Genomic DNA, 23,931 nt, shown 5'->3' with positions numbered 1-23,931 from the left:
ATCCCATGGGCGCTCGCGGTCGCTTGAACAAACAATAGCTGCTTGATACGATACTGCCGTGGAGGAGAGTGTTCTGATACACCGAGTCTGTGACCTCGCAATAAGCTGCAACATCGTCTCAGTGTCCCACTCGCTCATGGTAGAGTCTGTCTCGTCATGACAGTACAGCCTTCCGTCGATGCTGGGATATCGGCTGTGCAGCTCGACCGTACAGACGGCGGTCTTGCAACGCACGAGCAGTTCTGGCGCGATCGGCAACCTTGGCTCCAGGAGCGGGGATACATGTTACGCCCACGATACAGGCCAGACTGGAAGCCCTCGTGGTTGGGTACAGACAAGTTCTACAGAGATTGCGAAGATGGCCAAAGCACGCTGGTACGCTCGTCTTTTGCGGACCCCGGATGTCATCTCACTCTGTTCAGATGCCGACCATTTTGGATGCCACTCGACAGTCCGATGGTTTGTTGGTGACATTGAAGAGGGTCGATACTGCCGTTCATCCGTTCGAGGTTGAAATTGGAGAATTCCTGTCGTCTGAGCAACTAGCACAGGATCCTCGGAATCATTGCGTGCGCATCCTCGACGTGCTGCAGGATCCGATTGACTCCAAGCTGTCAATAGTTGTCATGCCTCTCCTCAAGAGCTATCATAAGCCAGAGTTTTTAACGGTAGGAGAAGCTGTCGCTTTCTGTATACAGATGATTAAGGTATGCGTGTTACCTTCGCTCCGACTCGCTTCCGCGCTCATCTACTCCCTAGGGACTACACTTCATGCACGACCATCTTGTCGCTCACCGGTGCGACAGCACCACTTATTAGACTTGGTAGCGAATCTCACCTCGGTCCAAAGGGATATATCAACTCGGAACGTCATGATGGACGCAGTACCATTGTACTCAAAGAAGTTGTGGCATCCTGAATCACCTAGGTATACTCGCGACTTCTCCGGAAGCGCGAAGCACTTCAGCCGTACCGAGCGACCGATGAAATACTTCTACATTGACTTTGGATTGTCACGCAAATACGAGCCGGAAGATGAGTCACCACGGGAGCTGCCAATCTTGGGCGGCGACAAAAGCGTCCCGGAGTTCCAAGGAGACGGCTACGATGCGCCGGCGGATCCCTTCCGTACCGATATATACTACCTCGGCAATCTTTTCCGGCTCACGTTCTTGAATGTGCGTTTCTCAGTGTTCCGTTTGTGCTTCACTGACTCACATTGGCTGCAAGCACTTCCGCGGATTCGAGTTCATGGAAGAGCTCGTGGCAGACATGGTACAAGCCGACCCGGGGAAGCGACCGACCATTGCTGAGGTGGAGACGCGTTTCAACGACGGCTATCGCCGCCTGTCGTCGTGGCAGCTTCGGTCGCGGCTAGTGCATAGAGGTGAAAATGGCTTTGTGCGTGCCATACTGGACACGATGCACTTCTTCGTGAAAGCGCAGTCCGTCGCCAAGCGGCGGCCTCCCATCCCGATTCCCTCTTCATGATCTACCTGCCTCGGTGGATGCAATGGTCGTACTCTCCACGCTATCGTCGCTGTTTTTCTACCTGTACTTTGCTGGATGCTATCACAGTTCTTGATTATGGATCGAACATCCGACCGTATACCCTGTTCCATCCCTGTTCTCACTGCGGTGCGAGTCTTGCCATGATCGTTTCAGGAACACATGGATCCTGAGGTCTGTACCACGGCCTGGGTCATCAACGCTAGGTTGCAATTGTTGCACCTTCCTGCGGCGGACCTGACCGACAAACAACACCTTCCACTACGGGCATGGTGCACCTATCGGCTGGCAAGATGGTTTGTACGGTGCCGGACATGGGCGCCGTTCCGCTACATAGTTCTATTCTTATGTGTCAGCCTCAGATGCCATGGAACCCCCTGGCAACAGACACCCTAGTCGACGGAGCGCCCTTCAGTATTCGCACACAAAGACGGCACGCAAGCACATAGCGTTAATATGGAAACATGGCCCGCATCCGCGCTCAGTGATCGGATCCTGCAATTTTCAAGGCACTAACGAAGGGCTTCGGAGATGGGAGCTCGCGCAGGATTGAAAAAATCTGAGGCTCCCATGGCTATGGGACTGTTGTTCTCGCCATGAATCGAGGTCCATCATCGACAGTAGCGACTCATTAACGAAGTGCAAATCAAGGTTAGAACATCCGAGGCCTGTGTTGTAGAGGGCCGACTATGTGGCCCATGGCATCGCCCACGACAGGCTGGCCTGCGCGCTGACCAGCGCAAGCCACAGTGTGAGTGAAACTCCAGTCCCAAGAAATCATATTCACTGCACCAATGTACACCGCAGCCCAAGCCACGCGGACTCAGAGTATAGGTATAGGATTCTGCACCATAAAGTTCCGCGAGCAAACTTTCATGGACTTGACTATCCAGAATCCTACGATGCTCTTCTATTAGTTGCATCGTCGTAGCCTGGGCTTTGTCGCCTTGCCGCAGTGCCCGTAAGGACCTGAGGGGCCCAGCGAGCTTCGCTGCAAAGGATTTACCGCCAACTCTCGTGGTGGAAGCTGCGAGGGAGGCTGGTGCATAAAGACGAAACTGTTTTTGACCGAGTCGTGCTTGGTACACTGCACATCTTCCGGACAGCGAAGTTCGTCGCCAAGTGGCGGCCTCCCGCACCGATACCCTTTTCATGATCAACGTATGCAGTCGGATTCCGAATTGGTTTAACACTATATTATCGTTGCTCGTTTACTGTCCATCTAGTTTTCCTTTGAGGTTATGACTTTATCATGGTCGTCCCCCCTGAGCCCACGCGGCCCACGCGCGAGTCGTGAATTCAGCTTTACATGTGCTCGGAATTTTCGACTCAGCTGTGGCACCAAGTTACCAGGCTAACGCAACAGCTTCCGCACTGGTTGTAGTATGCAGACAGCACCGGAATTCGGCAATACTATCTCGCTAATACTCTTCAGCGCTCCCTATTCAGCGGGCTGGCGGCCTGACTTTGGTGTCATCAATAAGTACATCGACTCGAAAGCGTTGATTACCCTCGTGGTGATGTGAAGCAGAAGGAGCGACTATTTCAAGAGTACAACGAATGTAACGACGCCCATGTAGAGCTGTTATTGACAGTAATTACAAGTATATTACGAGTCAGCGCGCCCGCGCGCGAGTATCAGTCACCGAGTTCGTCCCCGGACTATAACTCCACGGAGTACAAGATCCATAGACCCATAACTCCGAGTCAACCTTGGTTAGATGCGATCGAGCGACTCCTACAGTCCTATTGCTTGTAAGTACGCCATTACAAGAACATACAAGTCACCTACCTGTGAATATCCCATGATTGATGATTCTTCACGCTGCGTCTGGTGATACAGCTACTCCACGGCTATCCGCGAATGGATTACTGTCATCGGGCGTCTCGAGTACCTCCTCGAGCTGTCCGCGTTTGATCATATCCTGTAGTTCGATCTCCGAGTGGAAGGAGACGGGGCCACCAACGGGCTGCCCCTCCGAGTCCGCTTCAACAGCGACGTAACGCGGCTGAACTGTGATAGCATCTTCTGGTGCAGCTGGAGGATCAACTGTGCAAGAAACTATGGTGAGACTTAGAGCACGTAATTCCTATAGAGAGCACCAACCAGGGGAAGTGGCAGGCGCATCAACATTTGCACCGAGTTGGCTCGTAACTGGTGAAGCATGGTCAAACTCTGCCAGCGTTTCATCCACGGTGGATTGACGAGATGTCGAGGCTGGTACGAATCATGAGTCCAAATCGGAACGACACAACGCGTGGTACAGCTCACCTGCATCGTGTGACGGTCGATTGTTTTTTGGCGAAGACCTGTGACGTTTATGCTTCCACAACTCCTCGCTCCGTGCGAGCTCTGAAGAGACCTGACATTGCCGCCATCAACAATGAGGACTGCGCCATCGCCAGTCCATGATCGTGACGAAAAAGTCGTGCTACGTACCACGGTCAGCTTCTTCAACTTGATAGATCTATCCCTGTAGACCACAATTTTATCCCATTGTTGTATTCGCTTGATGAATCCGTGCTTCATCTCGAGCCTGTTAGTCTTCAAGCTGCAAAAATGACATCAGTCATGTTCAACAGCAGAGGGAGTCTGAATGCCGTACTCGTCGTATCTTTCATGTAAACGGTTATGAACGTGTTTATCCATGTAGGCATGCGTCTCCTCCAGTAGCTGTAGCGTCTTCGCTTGTGCCTTATCGCCTTCCTTCAGTACGACTGAGGCCAGGACGGACTCGGGCAGACTAAGAAGGATGAATCGACGAGGCTTGTCTTGAGTTTGACTGGCGTTGCCGCTTCCACCGAGGTCACCGTCGGGCAGAGACATTCTGTCAGACGCAAACGAGAGCAGATATCTGGAGGTAAGTGAACTAACGGGTTGACGTGCTTGGAATGTATTTAAACCGCGGCAGAGGCTGTGGAAGATAACGCATGACAAAAATGGCTGGACGCCCTGGATACTGGTCGTTTCGAAAAGGGTCGCCTGCCTAGGTACGCGGGCATCACGTCAAGATCCGCTGGTCTAGCGTGCATGGATGCTTCCCAGGCCGGTGTCAGTGACATGCGAGACTTTCTTGTTGCGACGATTTTCCAATGGAGCCACGTAGCTTCTCTGACGTACGGAGTCGAAAACAAGGATTTTCCACCCGGTATGTACTTCCTTGTCTGGCGAGCGTCTCGAGCTGCAAGAGTAGGACGACAAACTTGTGCAGTGTAGTAGCATACGATGCGGCGCCTTGAATCGCGGATTCCAATGTGTCTGGTGTCTGGTGCAGAGCCCACACGAAGTATTCTGAAGGTCGTCAAACGCGGTATAGGCGGTAGGATCGCGCGCTGCCGGCAGCCACCTTCAAAGTTCAGATTGAAGTCAACCAGGTCCACAGGGAGTCGGCGGCGAGTTGGCGGCGACGGTCTCACCATAGACGCTCGATCACATGGGCGCTTGCGTACAAACGCCCACATCGTGACCGTGACAGCGGCGCCTTGAACGAACAAACAATAGGACTTGGAGAGGATCCTCCAAGTCTGTGCCCCGCGCGGTATGTTGCGAGACTGTCACCGTATACTCCCCGCTCAATCTTGACGGAATCTGGGTCTTTATGACCGCGCAACCTTCCACGGCCGACGCTGGTATGCCAGCTGCCCAAATACCCGGCGGGCTCGCAAAGCACGAATACTTCTGGCGTGATCGACAGCCATGGCTCCAGGAGCGCGGGTACATGTTGCGCCCACGGTATATGCCAGATTGGAAACCTTCTTGGCTAGGTACGGACAGGGACTATGAGTTATGCGAGGACGGTCAAAGCACAATGGTACGCTCCTCCGGCAAGTCGTTCACGGTCTTGTCTCATTCTGTCGTCAGGTAGATACCATCCTTGATGCCACCCGGCAGTCGGATGGTTCGTTGGTGACGCTGAAGGCGGTCGACACTGGCGTTCACCCGTTCGAGGTGGCCATAGGGCAATTCCTGTCATCTGAGCAACTAGCACAGGACATGAAGAACCACTGCATACGCGTCCTCGACGTATTGCAGGATCCAATGGACCCGAAGAAGTCGATTATTGTCATGCCTTTCCTCAAGATCTTTGACGAACCGGAATTTTCAACAATCGGAGAGGCTGTCGCGTTCTTCAAGCAGGCGATTGAGGTATGTACATGAGCCGCGTTTCATTTACTGCGGTGATTGACCCATTACCTAGGGACTACATTTCATGCACGACCATCATGTTGCTCATCGGTGTGCAATATTCTCATACTGGCTACATTGCAAAGCTTAGAGCCGTTCATCAGGGACATCTCCATCTTGAACGTTATGATGGACGCCATGCCGATGTATTCAAAGAAGCTATGGCACCCTGAAGTCTCAAGTTTCACTCGAGACTTCTCCGGCAAGGCAAAGCACTGTAGTCGCACCGAGCAGCCACCAAGATATTTCTACATTGATTTCGGGTTGTCCCGAAAATACGAGCCTTCGAGCGGTCCGCCACAAGAGTTACCGGTATTTGGTGGCGACAAGACCGTCCCCGAGTTCCAAGGAGAAGGCTACGACGTACCTGCCGACCCTTTCCGTACCGACATCTACTATCTTGGCAATCTCTTACGAATAACCTTTTTGAAAGTATGTTTTTGACCACTCGTGCGATCTACACTATTGAATGTCGATTCTCAGCCCTATCGTGGCTTCGAGTTCATGGAGCAGCTGGTGCAGGACATGGTGCAAGACGACCCGCAGAAGCGACCGACTATCGCAGAGGTCGAAACTCGATTCAACGAGATATATCGCCGGCTTTCGTGGTGGAAGCTCCGGACGAGGCTCGTACATCAAGACGAGAGCGGCTTCAAGCGAGCTGTGCTTGGTATGCTGCATGTCTTTCGGACAGCGAGGTTCGTTGCCAAGCGGCTGCCTTCCGTACCGATTCCTTCATAATCTGCACGCTCATACCCATCCACCATACTTTGCGCTATCATCTGCTGTCGATCTACTTACTGCTGGAGGATATCACATTATTTGGCTATTGGCTTGACTCGTCACCGCTGCGCATCTGTTGTCATCATTCATTCTAGACACCTGGGCTCTGAGACAGCACTACGCGCGGCTCGGATCAATGCTAAGGTAGTGTTCTTGCGTCTGGCTGCGCTGGACCTGGCCAACAAACTATCCCTTCCATGGGTCGTCTGTCATACTGCTGTCACTCATGTGGCAAGGCGGTACCGAACATCGGCGACATTCCAATACAAGTTTTATCGCGTGGCAGCCTCAGATGCCACGAATCCAGATAGCAACGTTCACCGACGGAGCGCCCCTCAGTAGTCGTACACAAAGACAGCATACTACAAGCACACGGCGCTGATATGAGAGCACGGGCAATCATGCGCAGTGATCGGCTACTGCATTTCTCTGCCGTAAATATCAGGCACTAACGAAAGAAGATGGTGGCTTGCGCCAGATTGACTATCATGTACGCTCTGCGACATGGCTATGGGGCTATTTTCCTCGCCGTCGATCGGGCCTATTGGAGGTCTATCGGCAGCAGAAGTGAAGGCCAATGTTTGGGCAGCCTGTGTTGCAGGTAATTGGCAATTGCAGCCGTTAACTGATGCACCTCCGAGTCAGGCTGCGCGTAACAAGGATTTCGCTGTGAGGAGGCTAGTAGCGCGCAGACTATGTCACCCATGGCACCCATGCCAGTCGCTGGGCTGTACGCTGACCAGCGCAAGCCACAGTGTGGGTGAACCTCTAGTCCAAAGAAATCATACTCACGGCACCATTGTACACTGCAGGCCAGCCACGCTTACTCACTGGCAGAGTATGAATATAGCATTCTGTACCATAGTGGGGTCCTCGCTATGGGCTACTTCAAGTCGCATCTACTGGTCATTACTATTATATCAATCCAAAGTAGCCGGATTGGAAGATACACAAGACTCGTGCATTTGTGGCGCGAAAAGGACATCCATTGAGGTGCCGGTGTGTTTGCGTCAGCATCGTCTCCGGGAAGTTTGACCTTGACCCCGACTGATACTTGCAGCTCCGGCTCCGAGAGATCAGCGAAAACGGTGTGATCGTTGAAGATGCCCTCCAGCTTCAGAGCCGCGAAGAGGTCGCGTATCTCGTCTGAGTCATGTTCAGCTGCGATCGCCGATGACGCGAGAGTCGAAGAGATGACAGACCTAGGGATGTGTAGGGCAAGTCATCGTTCGCGTCAGCATCGCTCGCCGTGGACTGGGTGCTGACATTCGCTTCGTCCGCGAAGAAAGGATCGGTTAAAGAGGCTGCTCATAATATGAATGCTGCGTAATACTTAATAAAATGGGCTGCTATGCTCAGGCTCCCGGTGCCGCGATGACAATTCTGAAACGGTGATGCAGTACCAAGATGAGACCGTATTCGGTTCCGACAGGCGGGGAAGATGTGTGGACGCTGTTCAAATATTCACTGACCTCAGACAACAGCATAAGGTGGCAAATGAAATCTAGTGCGCACTTCGCTACCCAGAAGCATGACGCAGTAACGCATGGCGGCGTTCTCATCCTTATGTACTTATTATAGGGAGAGAGACGGTCGTCGGCTAGTATGCCAGGGCCCTGCCAAGAAGTAGTACTAGTACTAGATAGTATCTGGCAGTGTAGCCGCCGCCTGCGCGACTCCACCCGACACTACTGGTAGTAGTATTGACCGTCACGGTGGATATTGAACGATAATGACCGATGCAGTAGGGAGAGGGAGAAGAGCGCTCTAAGCTTGAGCTTGAGGGACTCGGAATGCAGGAATGCTGATGCGGCAGCATGATGGAGGAGGACTGCGATCGGGCACCTCCGATTGGCGCCGAGTGCATCCGGACAGCGTACGCAGATGTCGCGAGGATTCTGGACGATGACCGTCCTTTAGAATGACAAAAAGGTCTAGTTCAGACACAACGAGCGTATCCTTCCTCGTCATCGCAGGACATGATAATTTACAAAAGCTAAAAGCAGGCCACGAGGTCTATGTAGTCAACGCGAGTCTACGAGGGCACACACGATAGATAGATCTTTCAGCCTATGTAGACGATGTTCACTGGTGCATCCATTGGCAAGAGGTAGAAGCAATGGTCATCTGATGTTCGTAGCAGTGTGAGATTACAAATAACGAATATTCTACAAGTACCATGTGCAATGGGCCAGTTCGCGCCCGCGCGCCGCCGGTTATTGATAGGAAAGTCCATCTTCGAACTAAAAGACAACTCTGGGGCTGCTGCCTCCGGGCGAGTGTCCTTCATGCACCTGTCATCTGCCCAGCAACCTCGCCGCTATCGGCAAATGGGTTGCTCTCCGAGTCATCCTCGGCAGGCTCAGACGTGAACTCTATGTCTCCACGTTCGACCATTTTCTGTAACTCGATGTCCGTCAAGACGGAGGCCTTGTCACTATTGATTAGGAAGCCCTTCGAGTCCAGCTCACAGATCCCGTACTCGGATGGTCGCGTCGTGTCGTCCTCTTCGAGTTCATGTACGGGACCAACTAGCATTGAGGGGACGTTGAGAAACAGTGGACTCGGAGCAAACATTGAGAAAAGTACGAACCTGAGGAGCCTGAAATATTGTTTACGCCATCTTGATTTGCACTGTTAGTCGGCACGGCATCGGCCAAGGCTGACCTAGCAAAAGCGTAGTCTGGCTGGGAGGCTGCTGACGGTCAATGCTGTAGGACGAGATGGGACTATGACGCAGCCCCTACCTGAGTTGGATGGAGATAAATGACTGGCTTGGGCCGGTGAAGACTCTCGAAACTTGTTGTTCCACATCTGCTTACTGCGCGCAATTTCTGACGAGACCTGACGTCATCATCATCAGCAAAGTCAGTCGCCGACAATGATAGCAGGTGATACTACATACCACAGTAAAATCGCTCAGCTCGACAGACCCCTTCCTGTACACCACGATTTCATCCCATTGTTTGCCCCTCGCGAAAAAGCCGCGCTTGATTGACAGCCTGCCTTCTTTGAGCCTGCAACCACATCAACGACTGTATAAGATACACATGGAGGGACTGAGTTCATACCCATCGTAACGCTGGTGCAAACGGTTGTGAAGGGGTTTGTCCATGTAGGTTTGCGTCTTCTCGAGTAGCTTCAGCGTCACACGTTGGGCCTTATCACCTTCCTTCAGCATGGATGAGGCCCTGAAGGACGCAGGGATGACGCTGAACAGTATAAACTGTGATTGCTTCTGCGAGCTATCAGAATCCGTGCTGATTTGGCTGACGCTGGCGTCGTTCAGAGACATCATGTTGAAAGCAATGCAAACGGGAGTGGAGGCAACGTAGATGGTTGGGGCAACTTGGTAGCACTGCAAGCGTATATAAATCACGGCTGACGCTGTGATAAATAAGGCATGTCAAAGAAAGGTAAATGCCTTGGATACGAACGACTGAAAACAAGATGCGTACCTCACATCAATTTGGAAGTCGGCTGTGCGTATAACTCGGATCCTCGCTCTGAGGCCGAGCTCCACCACGGTAACAATAGTCCTTATTGCAACGGTGCGCCAAGATGACAGTTCGACAGGACGTCTTTTACGTTGATTTGGAGAACAATGGCTCTTCGCTGGCCCATTACGTCCCTTCTTGTTAGGCCAGTCCCCCGGAACGACACCATAGGTTCCCGGCGGTCACATGAAGATGGACACCCAAGGCGGCATCACTTGAGGACTGGCAACGAAAAGTGAACCAAACAGCGAAGCACGACAGGGAGCTGCCGCAAGACGGGATGCTAGTACATGAATATTAGAAGACATGTCTCGGAGACAGCTGTAGTAACCTGTGCCAGTGGTAGTAACAAGACGGTGTGGACACGCGATCAGAGAGTTCCGAGTCTTGCCGCGTCGCCGCCGCCCGATCGCATGGGCGCTCGCCGCACTGACGCCCACACCGCCGTGACTTGAACAACAGCATTGGCTGAGACTGTCGTGCAGGAACCCCCAACTTGAAGTCTGTCTATCTGCGAAGTATGCTGCAACGCTGCCACTGTACTCCCCTCAGTCTACTTTGACTGATAACGGGTTGTTATGACTGCACAACCATCCACGACCGACGGTCAGGCTGGTACACCGGCCCCCAAAATCCGTGGTGGGCTCGAGGAGCATGAATACTTCTGGCGCGATCGACAGCCGTGGCTTCAGGAGCGCGGATATGAGCTCCGCCCACGTTACAGGCCAGACTGGAAGCCTTCGTGGTTAGGTAGCGGGAGGCCCTACGTCCTCTGCGAAGACGGCCAAAGCACACTGGTGCGCCCATACAGCGAACATCTCATGGTGTCATCTCAGTCCCCTGTAGGTGGATACCATCCTAGATGCAACCCGGCAATCCGACGGCCTGCTGGTGACATTGAAGGCAGTCAATAATGTCGTCCACCCGTTCGAGGTAGAGATTGGAGAGTTTCTGTCGTCTGAACAGATGGCACAGGATCCGCGGAACCACTGCGTGCGCATCCTTGACGTCCTACGAGATCCGATGGATCCGAAGGTATCTATCATCGTTATGCCTCTCCTGAAGCCATTCAGGGAGCCTCAGTTCTTGACAATCGGAGAAGTGGTTGCTTTCTTCAAGCAGGCCATCGTAGTGAGCACACAAGTCCCACGTCTTTGTTCATTCTCAGACCATCCAATTCCTAGGGCCTGCACTTCATGCACGACCATCATGTTGCTCATCGGTGACTACATTCTTCTTCTGACTCGGTTGCGAAGCTCACCTCATCTCCTAGGGACATCTCGATTTTAAACGTCATGATGGACGCAGTACCAATGTATTCGGAGACGTTATGGCACCCTCGCATGTCGGTATATACCCGTGACTTCTCGGGACCCGCGAAGCACTGGAGCCGCACCGAGCGACCAGTCAAGTACTTCTACATCGACTTCGGTCTGTCGCGCAAATACAACCCTGCAGACGCGCCACCGAGGGAGTTTCCAATTATGGGTGGCGACAAGAGCGTCCCAGAATTCCAAGGTGAAGGCTACGATGTGGCTTCCGATCCCTTTCGCACCGACATCTACTATCTTGGCAATCTCATGCGAACTACATTTTTGAATGTATGCTGTCTCGCATTTACAGTAATCCTTCTCAGCCACGCTAAATCGCACAATGTCCTACAGAAATATCGGGGCTTACACTTCATGCGAGAGCTCATATCCGACATGGTGCAGGACGATCCGGAGAAGCGCCCGACTATCGCGGAAGTAGAGGCGCGGTTCGACGAGATATATCGACGCCTTTCGTGGTGGACGCTACGAGCGAGACTGGTGGGAAAGACCGAGAGTGTGATCGTGCGTGCGGTGCGTGGTACGATGCACGTCTACCGGACAGCGAAGCTTGTCGCCCAGCGGCGGCCTGCCATACCCGTTCCCTCTTCATGATACACACTCTCATACCATTCACTACACTACGTCGTCATTGTTGTCTGCTGTCGATCTACTGTTGCCGGAGGATATCGCATTGTTTGGTTAATTTTTTGATCGGAGACCGTCGTTGAGTCGTCCTCATTGCTGCGCATCTCTTGTCTTCATTCTAGCAAAGATTATGCTCTGACATACTACTGCGCACGACTGGAATCAGTAGCAACATCTAAGTACGAAGTAGCCAATGTTTGGGCGGCCTGCGCTGCAGGCAAGTGGAAATCCCAACCGTGACTTGATACAATGTTCAACTTACATGATGTACAATCTTCAGGCTGCCAGTGCGTGTGACAAGTTCTTCGCTGCGCGAGAACTCTGCACCTGCCGAGGCTGAGCTCTGTATTCAATGGTCAGTGCTCAGCGCTCAGCAATGGGCCTCGCGAAAGCCGGTTGCACAACGTACAGCATGCAATGGTAGTCACCAGATTGGTACCGACACTACAAGACATATTCCGCCAGTACAAGACGGTAGTTCTGGTTGCATGAGAGTACCTTGGACGATCATGCGCAGTATTCCGGGACATACTGGCCCCACTAAGTATGTTCCTCGCGGCAGAGATGGTTGCTCATACTAGGCAACCGGCCCACTAAGCTCCCAATAGAGCATGGCTGAGGGCTGGCTGGGCGTTGAAACGTTGAATACTGATGCTTCTCGCCGGACAAGGAGCCTGAGAAGCGTGTGTCCATTGAGGGCAATGTCAAGCATTGACATGGACAGGACACCGAGGATCGGAGCTTCCCGGATCGCAGGCACCGCAATAAGCGTGTCCTAATCAGATGTACGCATTCAACTTTCTCGGTGCGGTTAAGTTCATACCGACAACACAATACGCACGACCCTGGACTATCATTGAGCAGTAATCGCAGCACGTACAAGTTGCGTACAAGTATAAATACAACGCACTTTCATCCACGTGTATCAGGTAGTAGCAACGCAGCAGTCACATCATTCTCCAAACTTCTCTTTCAGGTACTCCTCAAACGTCGTCCTCTTCACCTCCGGGAACAAATCCCAATGGCACTCCCACGGCGTCCGCCTGAACGTGCCCGACCCCTGGAGGCACTTAACCACGAAGTAGAAGTCGACGGGGATCGCCGAGCTCTTCGCGATCTCCTGCGGCGCCGCGCTCGCGTCCGCCGCGAACCGGTGCGCGTCGTCCGCCGAGAAGTGCCGGACGGTGACCTTGCGGCCCTTCGCGCCCGCGTACTTGCGCAGGAGCTCGACCATCGCGTTCTGCGAGATGGTCTCGCTTGGGAAGTTGAGGACCGCGTTGGCAGAGAGCGCGGGCTTGGCGAGCGTCGCGACGACGTAGTGTGCGATGTCTTTCCTCGAAGACCAGTCCGCGAGGGCGTCGCCGTCGCCGACGACGGGGACGTCGTACGTGTCGACGTCCTGGTCCCAGGGGCACCAGAAAGGCTCGGGTGGCTAAGCCGATGGTCGGAATTAGCACGGTGTGATTGTGAGGGTGGTCGTTCGAACCTGATCCCACACGTCGCCGGCACCGACGAGCGTGTACTCCAATTTGCCGGCTAGGACATCGGGATGCAGCTTCAAGTGCATTATGAAGCGTTCTTTCTCGTCCCAGAGCTACACAGATAAGTAGCGTGGTCAAAAATGTGAACATGCTCCATGGAGTCTGTCACATACAGGAAGAAGGCGCGACCCAGCGTCGCCCGGTGCACGGTAGAGGTTATGATGACCATATTCCGAGGGATAGAACCGCTTGACACCTGGGGGACGGCTACCATAAGCATAGGTGTGAGACGTCGAATAGGGTAAAGCACGAACCGGCTTTAATGGCTGCATCAAGCAGAATGTAGTGCGCCGCGTATCCACCTCCGTTGAGGACACTGACGAGCGCATCCACGCCGCAGAGATTTTCCACGAGGTCGTCCCCTCCTTTGGGATAGTCGCATTGCACGACCTGCAGTCGCGCATGATGCTTGTGTCTGTCGCCGAGGGAGTTTCCGGCGCGCATGAAGGCGAGCACTTTGGGCTTGTACCCTTGGACGACATCGTCCAGCAAGGCGTCAAGGAACGTGCTCCCGAGCATGCCGGTCGCGCCGAACAGCGCGACGGTGTCGAGAGGACCAGTTGCGCGAGACATTGGGTAGCTGAGGACCGAGAGGCAGTGATGTTTGTTCGCGAAGCTGCTGCGAAGACAGTTCCGGACACGGTCCTTTTGAAGTATTCGGAATCGCCCTCTGGTGTACGTTACGCCAACGGGCGCGTCATCGCTCGTACAAGTGGGGCGTCGGGCACCCAAGCCTCCGATCCCATACAAGCACCATGCATCAGCATCCCATGCTAGCCGTTGCAGCAGCTCGAGCAATATGGCGCTGAACGCTATGCTCGGATAGGATGCGACCCACTTGCTTCACCGAGTCTTGCCAGGCCTCGCGCATCGGCGACTCGACTCGTCCGGGATCGCAACCACTGCGAAAAAGATAACGGCATAAAACCAATATACTGGCTAGAGTCTGGGCAGTTCGGCAAATGTGCCCAATACTAACGTCCAGTACCCCCACCACGGTAGAGGACGGGTGAGATGCTGTTCAGCTTGAACACACAGGCGAAGACTGTAACCACGCTTAGTGGTCTATGCGATGCGCCTCGACTGATCGCGCCGCATCATAGAGTACGAGAGAAATGACCAAGGAGGAACCAAGACGCAGGCATCCCGGCATAGCCCTCGGTCGCACAGTAGCACCGTGCATCATATGAATCGAGGGACATACCATCGCACAACCCGTCTCCGTGAAGCAATCCTCGCTTCTAACAGCGCGTATTGCGTACCATATTCGCCCCACGCTCACCCGGGAGAATCCCATACGTGTATGTCGAGGCCGGATACTGCTCGTGGATGAGCGGAAGTGAGGACTTGGTGAGAGTAAGTACTGGCCCCTCCGGCCCGGGTAGCCGGGAATAGCAAGCAGTTTTTGAGTCTACCAATTTTGTTCCCACGGTCACTGAAACTCACAGCTCCTCTGTCTCCACACTGACGTTACCTTGGCCTCTCTACATTGCTACGCTGTAGATGCAACATGCTCGCCGAACCTACGGAAAGGCACTGCGGATCGCCCAGCATGCCCTCCGGAAAACGTCGCTGAAGCCCGCCTTGCCATTCCGGCCATGCTCGGGCCAGTACGTCGCGTCGTTCTCGACGAACTCGGGCGACAAGGATGCTACCAATCAAGACACACAAGAGCAGTCGAAGGATGACAGCGGTGCTACGACGTCGTCAGAGGGGCCGAGGGTGGGCAGACTGGATGAGATGAAGCGGAAGCAGTGGACGTACACGGTGCGTGCTTTGCTCGGTGTCGCTCTTGCGGACCTAGGCTGAGTGCGGCGAAACCAGTTGGAAGAATTTGAAAAGTTACAGGAGATCCTGCCAAGGGGTTCTAATCAGCCACAGGACTACGCTGTGCTTGATTCAGCTGCCGCACACTCTGGTACCACTGGCCTTTCACCCTTTGCACGCGGCGCTCGGACACAAGTACTCAACACGAAGGATGTCCGGTTGGCTGAGGCCTTCGCGTCGAGCATCGTTGGCGAAGATCCGTCACCCCAACAAGGCGAGCGGGATCAGCGATCGGTCACAGTCGCTCAAGCCCTTCCGCCGTTCCCGGACATACCACCTTATTCGCGAGACGTCCTCACGGACGAGCAAGCCCAGACCTATCTCGATCCGTTGTACGGTCGAGGGTGGTATGTCTCCTCCACTGCTGACGCGGAGGGCAACAATGAAAAGGTTCTGACAAAAGCGGGAACGTTCAAGACCGAGGCCTCGGCTCAAACTTTCATGCTTGACATGCTGCGCGCTTGCCACAAGGAACTGGTGCGTACTGCCTGCTGGATCGTCACTTCCTTGCTCACTGGTAGCAATGTCCTTGTTTGTTTTAGACTGCTGCGAAGGAGCCATTGAAGGCTAAGTCCTTAGCGGAGCAGCTTATGAACGAGGTGGTGCACAGAGAGTCGGTGCGTGATGCCCACTGGATCGTCACTTAGATTCTCAACTAAGGCGAGATCAACTCGCGGTTCAGGCTGACACGAAGTATACTGTCACTCGAGAAGGGCAGAGCCTCACGTTCAAGACCTACACCGCGAACGCCGTTATCCCAGGTGTTGCGACCGAGGCTCCCGAGCCGCAGTCCCAATCCAGCGTCACCCTACAAGACGTCCGTCTGGCGCTTATCATCGAGCACATGTGGGAGCTGCAAGACCGACTCGGCTTCACGAAGGTAGGTTCCTCGGAGCTCGCGCACGACCCCCGGTGGAACCCCTCGTCACTGGTCCAACCTTCGCCTCCATCACCGTCACCGCCCGCATCGAGCGCCGCCCCTGCCACGTCGACCAAGAAACAGAAAAAGCCTAGGTGCTTCCGATGCAAGGGTCGTCATCACGTCCGCGACTGCCCGGAGCCTCAGAAGCCACCCACCTGTCTGGCCTGCAACGGCCTCCACCACATCAACAACTGCCCCCAACGGGCGACGGCGAAGCCGCCGACTCCATGCTGGAGATGCGGGAGCCCGGACCACTGGTCCATCGACTGCACCGGAAGGAAGCCGGCCGACGGGGAGGGCCGCGTCCAGCTCGCCAATCGGAAGTGCTACATCTGCGGCAGCGTCGGGCATGGCCCGCGGGACTGCCCGGAGCGCGCCACCCGCCCGCCCAAGCACCCGTGCTCGCTGTGCCACAAGGACCACTGGGTGTATGACTGCCCTGAGCTGAAGAACCGTCCGGACTTTCTGATCAGGGATTGCTCGTATTGCGGCGGTTTGCACTTCGTGTCTCAATGCCCGCGCGTGCTGAAGAACCGCCGGAAGAAGGGAAAAGCGAAACAATGATGTGGCGTTCGGCATGTGTCGACCGATGGGACGCTGCCCCTGATGTCGGTACATTTTACATCAGCCCTCGTCCGATTCTCATCTTCGTGTTTTCTCGGTAGAGGCCATCGCTGGTAGACAAGCACGACGTCGTCTCCTCCGTTGCTTGTGAGAACCGATGTACTGCCGAGGAGGCTATTGCAGGGGAGACTCCCATGGTCAGCCACCTCGAAGCCGGCTCTCAATGAGAGGATGAGCGTTGGGAATGCATCTTGAATCGTGATGCGGGGCGATCTATGTCGACATACTCTGAGACGTACAACGATGCATGTAGTCTTATGCTGCCATCAACAACTTACTATCCCCCACACACATTTTCGGAAACGAAAAGACAACGCAGCTTCCATCAGGACATTGCCCACATCCACCCCGACACCTCATGCACCCACAAGAAAAGTACAAGCACGCTGCGTCGTCGCGGCGCGCCGCGGAGTCAGAATTAGCGCACACGTCCCGTGATCGGCGCCCCGCAATCTGAAGGCCAATCGGAATGCTGATCGGGCGTCGGTCCGCGTGGTCGGCGAGTCGCGCGGACCCACAGCGCCAAACACGGCGCAACACGCGGGGACAGGCGCTTGCCAGGCTTCCTGCAAATCTTGTCCCTCCACTGTGCTGCCCATGACCATCGTGATCATTTGGTGTCGTACCGTGCTGAGACCTCGCAGTGCAAGATGATCTACTCCTGAAACCTCTTTCTATGATCGCTAAGGTGGCCGATACACATCAATTCAATCTGGGTCCCGATCGCCTGCAAGTCGCCTGGGTGGATCAGTGCTGCAATCTTCCTGCTGGGCGTATACTCTTACTGTTGTTATCGGAGAGTAGGCCTTATCACACAATTGGAATACAATGCAAGCCCTTTATACGTTCCGCAAGCGACGTTTGACTACAGCATCAACAGACCGACGACCCGGGAGCTAGACAAGATCCATCCAACCCAGCCGAGAGGCTATCCGTCAACGACCGGCCACTTGCACACACCATATCAGCCCCTCTCCCACTCCGTATGCGTTGAGACGACATACCTGTGAAGCACGACAAGAGACGACAGTCGAAGAGCGTCTACTTGCTCTTGGGGGGCTCGGCGCAGCCGCAGGCGGGGTAGGTGCAGGAGCCGCCGTTGGCCTGGACGTTAGCGCAGGTAGCCTTGTCCTGTTACCCCTGTCAGCCACAGCCTGGATCACCACGTTGACCAGAACACACTCACAGACATGTTGTTCGAGAGTTGGGTTGGAGAGGTTGGGTTGGTGAGTGGTTGTGTAGTCGAGGACTGGGGATTGCTGGTGCTCACGACCGCCTTTTATAGACCTCGACGCGCTTCCAAGGCGGCCGGTGTGGTGACTTCGCCCGTGTCGAAGCTGACGCGGAGTCCGTCGAGCTCACAGGTTGTGGTCCAATGGCCGAGCACCATTTGGTCACGATTTCCAATGCACTGCCCAACATAGGACGACACAGGTACATTTGGCCCCAAGACGTCCCAACTTCATGGCGATGCTCGTAACGGCACCGTTCTCATTTGCCAGGAAACTATAATCATGAGGTAACCTCCCCGCAAACCGTGCACATCCAGGTACTCACGTCCCGCGGCGAAGTATGGCGGTGCACGTCTTATCGCCGCCTACCACTCTCGAAGTCGGAGTCACAGTACTTCTTGTGGTCTTTCAGACGTTGTGAGCGACCTTCCTGTGATTGATACTCTGCATGCTGTAACATTTCCGTTACTCAGGCCTCTCCTATCATACACGTTGCTATTGTCACAATCATGACTTCCCGTGGCTCGCGACGGCGATCACTCCTTGGCCCATTTGGGAGGTTCGTCCTTGCCCTCGTCCTCCAGCTTCTCGCCTTGTTCCAAAGTATCGTGAACCGTGTCTGCCTTGTGCTCTGCGGGGGCATAGACCTACGTGGGTGCTGTGGTGAGCTGAGTACACTGGGTAGGGTGAAGTGACATACAGTGGTCACGATGAGCGGCGTTGGTCCGATGTTGACGAACTGGGAATTTGATGTCAAGTGAGTTCTTGTTGAGTCTCGCCGACGCGTCGGACTCACGTTGTGCAGCGTTCCGGCAGGGATTACGACGTGGTCGCCTGAGGCGATGTCTTCTTTCTGCCAAGGCAAATCAGCAGGTCGTCCAAACTGGGATCTTCGCCGCGCACCTTCTTCCCATCCGTGATGACTTGTGCAGTGCCAGAGACGAAGTAGAGGTGCTGGTCTACACTATGCGTCTCCTATTGACAGGGATGCATTTAGGCCATGATTCATGGGTATCGGCAACCTGCGTACCTCGCCAATCTCTCCGCCAACAGGTACAGTCATGATGACAAGCTGGCGAGCGAATCAGCTCGATATATGCGGCCGAAACGACATTTCAAGGCTACCTGGCTGTGTTTTCCGGTGAAGAGGACCCTCCTGAACTTGTCACTCTCGGCGGCGATCTTCGGAAGATTGTGGAGGACCAAGGCACTCCTGGGCGGCTGAGTGTTTGGTTTTGGGAGCGTCATCTTGCAGCGGAATTGGATGCGGGCAGGGAGAGGAGACGGGCAGAAGCAGGGCGGGCAATGAGGGGAAGAGACAAGGGGGCATGGCAGGGTGCCCGCGCTGTCGACGGTATATACCAGAGCTCGTCACGACGTGTCTGCCTTCACGATGTGCGCCCGTAAAATGGAATAATATCATTTTCCGACCAATCTGGCATGCCCAAGTTGACGTTCAATACGCATGATGTCATCGAAGCGAGTGCAGGCTCCGCACGCCCGATCGCGAGTCGACGGTGAAGCGAACCAGCTCAGCTCGCGTAGGGAAAGTAAGAATACAGCATTGATATATCCATCTAAGTGTGAGCACCCCGCACAGTAAAATCTCAAATACAAAATCACTACGCCTTCGGCAATCCATCCGCACCCAGCAGCGCCTCCTCCGCCCCAAGTACCTGGGGCCGTCGCCGACCCTCGTGTGGATCAGGTTCTTCACAGCGCCCACGCCGAAAGGCTTCGCCACTGCAGCGTTGAAGTCTCGACGACCTTGCCCTGCACACCAGCGCACCGAACAGCCCGAAGGGGTCCTTGAACGACTCCGCCTGGGGGAAGTAGTTCACGATCAACTCGACGATCTCCTTCAGGTTCTCCTTCGGCGCGTAGATGACCGCGTTCGGGCCCGCGTCGTACGTGTACGCCGCCTTGAGCTTCCCGCCGGCCGCGACGGCGACGCGGTTGTACTCGACGACGAGCGCGATGATCGCGCGCGAGACGTCGTTCATGTAGAAGATCGGCGGGTCCGTGTCGAGCGCGACGGCGTGGAACTGGTTCGAGTCCTGCATCGTGATCCGCGCGAACGCGTCGAAGTCGCGCGCGAGGATCGCCTCGCTGATCGCCTTCATGCGCGCGGGCACGACGTGCTTGATGCGGTGCTGGAGCAGCGCCGAGGTCTCCACCGTGCGCTGCATGCCCGAGGTGGACGACGTGCCCTTCTTATCGTCTGAGACGACGCAGATGAGGGCGTGGATGCTGGCCAGTGCTCACGTGGTGCGACCTCAACGGCGAGCGAGTCGGAGCCGTCGGCCTTTGAGCCCATTCCCAAGCTACGAACCGCCGAAGAGCGAACGACAGGCAGAGCCGGAGCCCTGGCGCGCGATGAGGGAGAGTTCAGAGGGGGAGGCGGGGAGTTGGTAGAGAGCAGCGAGCGAGGAGACGAGTGCTGCAAAGCCCGAGGCTGAGGAAGCGAGGCCTGCCGCGGTAGGGAAGTTGTTTCGCGAGGAGATGTGGACGGCGTACGTCGAGAGCTGGACCGCAATACCAGTTCACTATCTCAACGTACATTGGAAGCCTACACACACGCACCTTGGGTAGACAGAGTCCTTCCCCTCAACCTCTTTCCGCATCCGCTTCATCTCCCGGATGCACGTCGCAAGCCGGCCCACCTCCTTAATCTCCTCCTCGACGCCATTCAACCACAGCCTATCCTTCTCAAACGCAGGGTCCGCCTCGAGGTCGTCGTCGAGCGTAGGTGGTCCTGGTCAAGCGTAACCGAGAGGGACGAGTTCGTCGGAAGGATGAGCTTCGTGTCCCGCTTGCCCCAGTACCTGTCCGCGCCAGTCAGTATCGCATACGCACCCCTATCCACGCACAGCAGCTCACTTGATGCACGCAATGTTCACGGGGGCAGACGCAGTCGCTTGGTAGACGGCCATGGCAGATGCGGGGATGGGGGGAGACGGCGAGGAGCAGGCATGGCTTTTGTACGGGCCTCAGGCCATTGCACCATGTCTGAAATCTCGAATCGTACGGCTACTGGGCGCCTACGCGCTCGTCTCTGCACTTATCTGATTCGGGCGTCGAGCCTGCTCATACCACACCGCCGGTGCACAGTAGCCTAGTCAATGAACAGAGATGTAGGCCTCGGAGCGCAGACTCGGGCGAGTGTCGGAGGTTTGAGAAGATTTCATATAGTATAGGACAAGACGTACACGCACATGCTACAGTTTGCAGGGTGTTCAACGCGACACGACACGGACGAGGACCGGAAAGCAAAGCAGAGACAGAACGGACGTGGGATTCGGACAGACGACCAAGACGAGGATGTACGAAGCTCAAGACACAAACAGACAAAATGCAAATAACAAGAACAGTAATGAACATTATCTTAAAGAAGAAGGGACACGGCTTATCACACGGAAACGCGAAGGATACGCCCTGCGGCATATTTACAAAAAGGAAGTATATGCAGGGAAGATGAAAGAGGGCGGAGGTGGGATGTACGATGCAGGGTATGTGGTGGTGCCATGATACCCCCTATGCGTGTGCTCTTGACGACTCGGGGAAGACGGGTGGAGGGCGAGCAGGCTGCGGCTCTTTCGGAGGGCGTACGCGGAACTCGGAGACAATGCACAAGTGGCTGCGGGAACGGATCAGCTCACAATTTGTAGGTTCCAGATCATATGTACTCACTCTGACGGGAAGTGGGCGTTCGGGAACCCGACGACCTTCTCCAAGTACGCATTGTCCACCTCTCCGAGGACGGCGTTGACAGACAAGTTCGACATCGAATACCAAATGTAGTCGATTGGGCCCTGGAAGCTCGGTGTGTAGTTCGTCATCGGAGGCTCGCCCGTCGCCGCATATGCGCTCTTCAAGCCCAGTCGATGCCTCAAGCCTTCCGACGTGTACTTCCCGTACGTGTGGCCCATGAAGTCCGCATGGTTGTGTGCCACGGAGCCGTTCGACAAGAACTCGTACACGCCGCTAGCCGGCAACGAGTTGAAGTCACCACAGATGATGAGTGGGATCTTGGTGCCATCCGAGTACACAGGCGGTGGTCGCGACGACGCGTTGTGATCTCCTGCACCGGGGGTGTTCGCGCCGCCACCGGCTGATGAGGGAGTAGGAGGTAGACGGGGCGGGTACCTGGCGAACCCGCTCGCCATCTTTTCCAGCTCCTCGACGAGGAGAGCGACCTGCACGAGCTTGACATCGCGGAAGTTCGGATCCCAGTGGATGTGCGCGTTCGCGACGATGAAGCGTGTCCCGGTGTGCTTATTCTCGAGCAGACACACGACCGCGATGTGGTCCTTGCCCAACACGCGATTGAACATGTCGTCCGTCTTCTTGAAGTCAGAGCGTTGCATGGCCGCCGCGCTGAACTCGACGAGGTGCTTTTCAACGAGTGTGTACCTGACCCAGCAGTCAGAAACATACAAGCAAGCATTTAGTCTGATACTCACTTTGACGCCTTGTAGAAGGTCGCACACCCATCAACAAGCCTCCTGTCCGCCTCACTAATCGTCTTGTACCGCGACTTTGGCCAAAACACCCCCTCGTAATCCCGCTCTGACATGTTCGGCGTGAAGTACTCCTCGAAGTTGGCGATATCCACCTCCTGCAAGCACACGAAGTCGGATTCGTGCGAGAGAATCTCCGCGAGGATAAGCTCCTTCCGGTAATCCCACTCCAGCGCCCACGACGGGGTGTACCCGTAGATCCGCTCTGTGGCAAATCGATCACAGAGAATGTTGTAGCATAGCGCAGTCACCGTCTCCACATTCGGATCTGCCTTGTACGCTTCCCGCTCCGCTGTACTGATAAGATCCACCCATTGTCGTTCTGATGGTGGGTTGGGACTAGGACACGAGTCGCGGAGGTACGAGATCAGTGCGGGCGTGCCGTCCTTCTGCACGATCTGCTTGTACGACGCGTCCAGCGGATTGCCCTCGATCCCGAGTGTCTGCAGTTGGTGTAGACTACCGAGCTCGGACGGGATAGTCGTGAGGTGGTTGTCGAACAGATACAACTCCTTCAGCGACGTTAACATGCCGAGCTCGGACGGGATGCTGACAAGGTTATTGCCCGACAGGTCCAGCAGCTCGAGGTGCCGCAGCTTCGCAATCTCCGGAGGTATGCTTGACAGTGAGTTATGGTTCAGGTACAGGTTGATGAGGAAGGTGAATGAGAAGAGACCAGACGTCCGCGGTATGCTCTTGATGTTCACGCCGCCCATGTCCAGCGAGCTCCAAGTGTTACCCGTAGGCTTTGGTGCAGTGGGACGGGACGCCTCTGCAACGGGGGCCACAGTAGCTGTGGGATGGTCGGCGCCGTTTGCAGTCGCATTGGAGGCCGCCGGCGATGCCGCGCTCGCGGAGGTCGTGGAAGGAGATGCAGTCGATGCACCGTCGGCATCCTTCGAGTGGCCATTGGTCTCTACTATCTTGATGGCGTTGGGATTCGTGATGGGGATCGCGGCCTTCTGCACTGTACGAGAAGCCATAGCGCTCGCGCGCGCTCGATGGTGAGGTGAGCGCGACGCCCGACTCATCTGACATCGAGTCAGTCTTTGTTCTGCGCAAGTAGAAACGAAGTTGCAGACGAAAGACAAGTAGGTCAAAAGTGTAGGTCAAGTAATACAATAAGATGCGAATAGTCATTCGAGGAAGGGCGAGGAAGGATATCTCACTTCCGCTCGACCGGCCTCACTAGAACGCTACCTTTAGATCATCATTGACGCAGCGGTCTGCGACAACGGACCAAAGCAAGAAATAATGCAGTGGAAAAACGCATAGCTGTGAATCGAACTGGAAGGAACTACTCACCTCGCACTTCAACAACTGTTGCTGCCA

At 55.0% G+C, this 23,931-nt stretch overlaps 10 protein-coding genes across 10 annotated transcripts; 4 read left to right on the top strand and 6 right to left on the bottom strand.

Annotated features, from left to right (window-relative positions):
- The first annotated feature begins 48 nt into the window (after positions 1 to 48).
- Positions 49 to 1,800, top strand: B0H18DRAFT_1025266 (uncharacterized protein). Its single transcript, XM_048029746.1, has 5 exons — positions 49 to 375; positions 423 to 707; positions 760 to 797; positions 851 to 1,178; positions 1,231 to 1,800. The coding sequence occupies exons 1-5, from the start codon at positions 157 to 159 to the stop codon at positions 1,489 to 1,491; spliced, it is 1,131 nt and encodes a 376-aa protein (XP_047890006.1). The 5' UTR covers positions 49 to 156; the 3' UTR covers positions 1,492 to 1,800.
- Positions 1,801 to 3,489: 1,689 nt separating this feature from the next.
- On the bottom strand, positions 3,490 to 4,512 carry B0H18DRAFT_1025255 (uncharacterized protein). The gene is made up of 4 exons (XM_048029745.1): positions 4,116 to 4,512; positions 3,950 to 4,061; positions 3,782 to 3,872; positions 3,490 to 3,727 (listed from the first exon to the last, which is right to left on the bottom strand). Exons 1-4 carry the CDS (start codon positions 4,334 to 4,336, stop codon positions 3,600 to 3,602), a joined length of 552 nt encoding a protein of 183 aa, XP_047890005.1. The 5' UTR covers positions 4,337 to 4,512; the 3' UTR covers positions 3,490 to 3,599.
- A 500-nt stretch (positions 4,513 to 5,012) lies between these two features.
- Positions 5,013 to 6,691, top strand: B0H18DRAFT_1025250 (uncharacterized protein). Its single transcript, XM_048029744.1, has 5 exons — positions 5,013 to 5,321; positions 5,372 to 5,656; positions 5,709 to 5,746; positions 5,800 to 6,127; positions 6,179 to 6,691. Exons 1-5 carry the CDS (start codon positions 5,109 to 5,111, stop codon positions 6,434 to 6,436), a joined length of 1,122 nt encoding a protein of 373 aa, XP_047890004.1. The 5' UTR covers positions 5,013 to 5,108; the 3' UTR covers positions 6,437 to 6,691.
- Positions 6,692 to 8,436: 1,745 nt separating this feature from the next.
- Positions 8,437 to 10,002, bottom strand: B0H18DRAFT_612659 (uncharacterized protein). The gene is made up of 6 exons (XM_048038778.1): positions 9,937 to 10,002; positions 9,550 to 9,865; positions 9,384 to 9,495; positions 9,226 to 9,322; positions 9,072 to 9,173; positions 8,437 to 9,009 (listed from the first exon to the last, which is right to left on the bottom strand). Exons 2-6 carry the CDS (start codon positions 9,774 to 9,776, stop codon positions 8,765 to 8,767), a joined length of 783 nt encoding a protein of 260 aa, XP_047890003.1. The 5' UTR covers positions 9,777 to 9,865; positions 9,937 to 10,002; the 3' UTR covers positions 8,437 to 8,764.
- Positions 10,003 to 10,397: 395 nt separating this feature from the next.
- B0H18DRAFT_1025245 (kinase-like domain-containing protein) lies at positions 10,398 to 12,214 on the top strand. The gene is made up of 5 exons (XM_048029743.1): positions 10,398 to 10,772; positions 10,822 to 11,106; positions 11,160 to 11,197; positions 11,249 to 11,576; positions 11,640 to 12,214. Exons 1-5 carry the CDS (start codon positions 10,554 to 10,556, stop codon positions 11,898 to 11,900), a joined length of 1,131 nt encoding a protein of 376 aa, XP_047890002.1. The 5' UTR covers positions 10,398 to 10,553; the 3' UTR covers positions 11,901 to 12,214.
- A 671-nt stretch (positions 12,215 to 12,885) lies between these two features.
- On the bottom strand, positions 12,886 to 14,047 carry B0H18DRAFT_957183 (uncharacterized protein; the record flags this gene model as incomplete). The annotated part of the gene is made up of 4 exons (XM_048042550.1): positions 12,886 to 13,365; positions 13,420 to 13,527; positions 13,588 to 13,670; positions 13,729 to 14,047. 4 exons carry the CDS (start codon positions 14,045 to 14,047, stop codon positions 12,886 to 12,888), a joined length of 990 nt encoding a protein of 329 aa, XP_047890001.1.
- An 873-nt stretch (positions 14,048 to 14,920) lies between these two features.
- B0H18DRAFT_612625 (uncharacterized protein) lies at positions 14,921 to 16,221 on the top strand. Its single transcript, XM_048038777.1, has 4 exons — positions 14,921 to 15,241; positions 15,299 to 15,778; positions 15,844 to 15,918; positions 15,967 to 16,221. The coding sequence occupies exons 1-4, from the start codon at positions 14,978 to 14,980 to the stop codon at positions 16,183 to 16,185; spliced, it is 1,038 nt and encodes a 345-aa protein (XP_047890000.1). The 5' UTR covers positions 14,921 to 14,977; the 3' UTR covers positions 16,186 to 16,221.
- Positions 16,222 to 18,443: 2,222 nt separating this feature from the next.
- On the bottom strand, positions 18,444 to 19,460 carry B0H18DRAFT_612510 (RmlC-like cupin). Its single transcript, XM_048038776.1, has 6 exons — positions 19,205 to 19,460; positions 19,110 to 19,151; positions 18,983 to 19,054; positions 18,876 to 18,932; positions 18,780 to 18,818; positions 18,444 to 18,726 (listed from the first exon to the last, which is right to left on the bottom strand). Exons 1-6 carry the CDS (start codon positions 19,325 to 19,327, stop codon positions 18,616 to 18,618), a joined length of 444 nt encoding a protein of 147 aa, XP_047889999.1. The 5' UTR covers positions 19,328 to 19,460; the 3' UTR covers positions 18,444 to 18,615.
- A 295-nt stretch (positions 19,461 to 19,755) lies between these two features.
- B0H18DRAFT_1025217 (GHMP kinase) lies at positions 19,756 to 21,228 on the bottom strand (the record flags this gene model as incomplete). The annotated part of the gene is made up of 6 exons (XM_048029742.1): positions 20,960 to 21,228; positions 20,795 to 20,904; positions 20,692 to 20,693; positions 20,408 to 20,604; positions 19,869 to 20,329; positions 19,756 to 19,837 (listed from the first exon to the last, which is right to left on the bottom strand). Coding segments are annotated over exons 1-6 (905 nt in total), but the record flags the coding sequence as incomplete, so codon positions are not given.
- A 385-nt stretch (positions 21,229 to 21,613) lies between these two features.
- On the bottom strand, positions 21,614 to 23,582 carry B0H18DRAFT_1122092 (Endonuclease/exonuclease/phosphatase; the record flags this gene model as incomplete). Its single annotated transcript, XM_048034453.1, has 3 exons — positions 21,614 to 21,716; positions 21,770 to 22,492; positions 22,543 to 23,582. The coding sequence occupies 3 exons, from the start codon at positions 23,580 to 23,582 to the stop codon at positions 21,614 to 21,616; spliced, it is 1,866 nt and encodes a 621-aa protein (XP_047889997.1).
- Between the last annotated feature and the right edge of the window lie 349 nt (positions 23,583 to 23,931).

Source organism: Fomitopsis serialis, assembly GCF_022376445.1.
Source record: "Fomitopsis serialis strain Sig1Antser10 chromosome Unknown B0H18scaffold_71, whole genome shotgun sequence".
Lineage (NCBI taxonomy): Eukaryota > Fungi > Basidiomycota > Agaricomycetes > Polyporales > Fomitopsidaceae > Fomitopsis > Fomitopsis serialis.
Note: the sequence above shows the minus strand (reverse complement) of the source record. Positions and strands in the feature narration are given on the sequence as shown.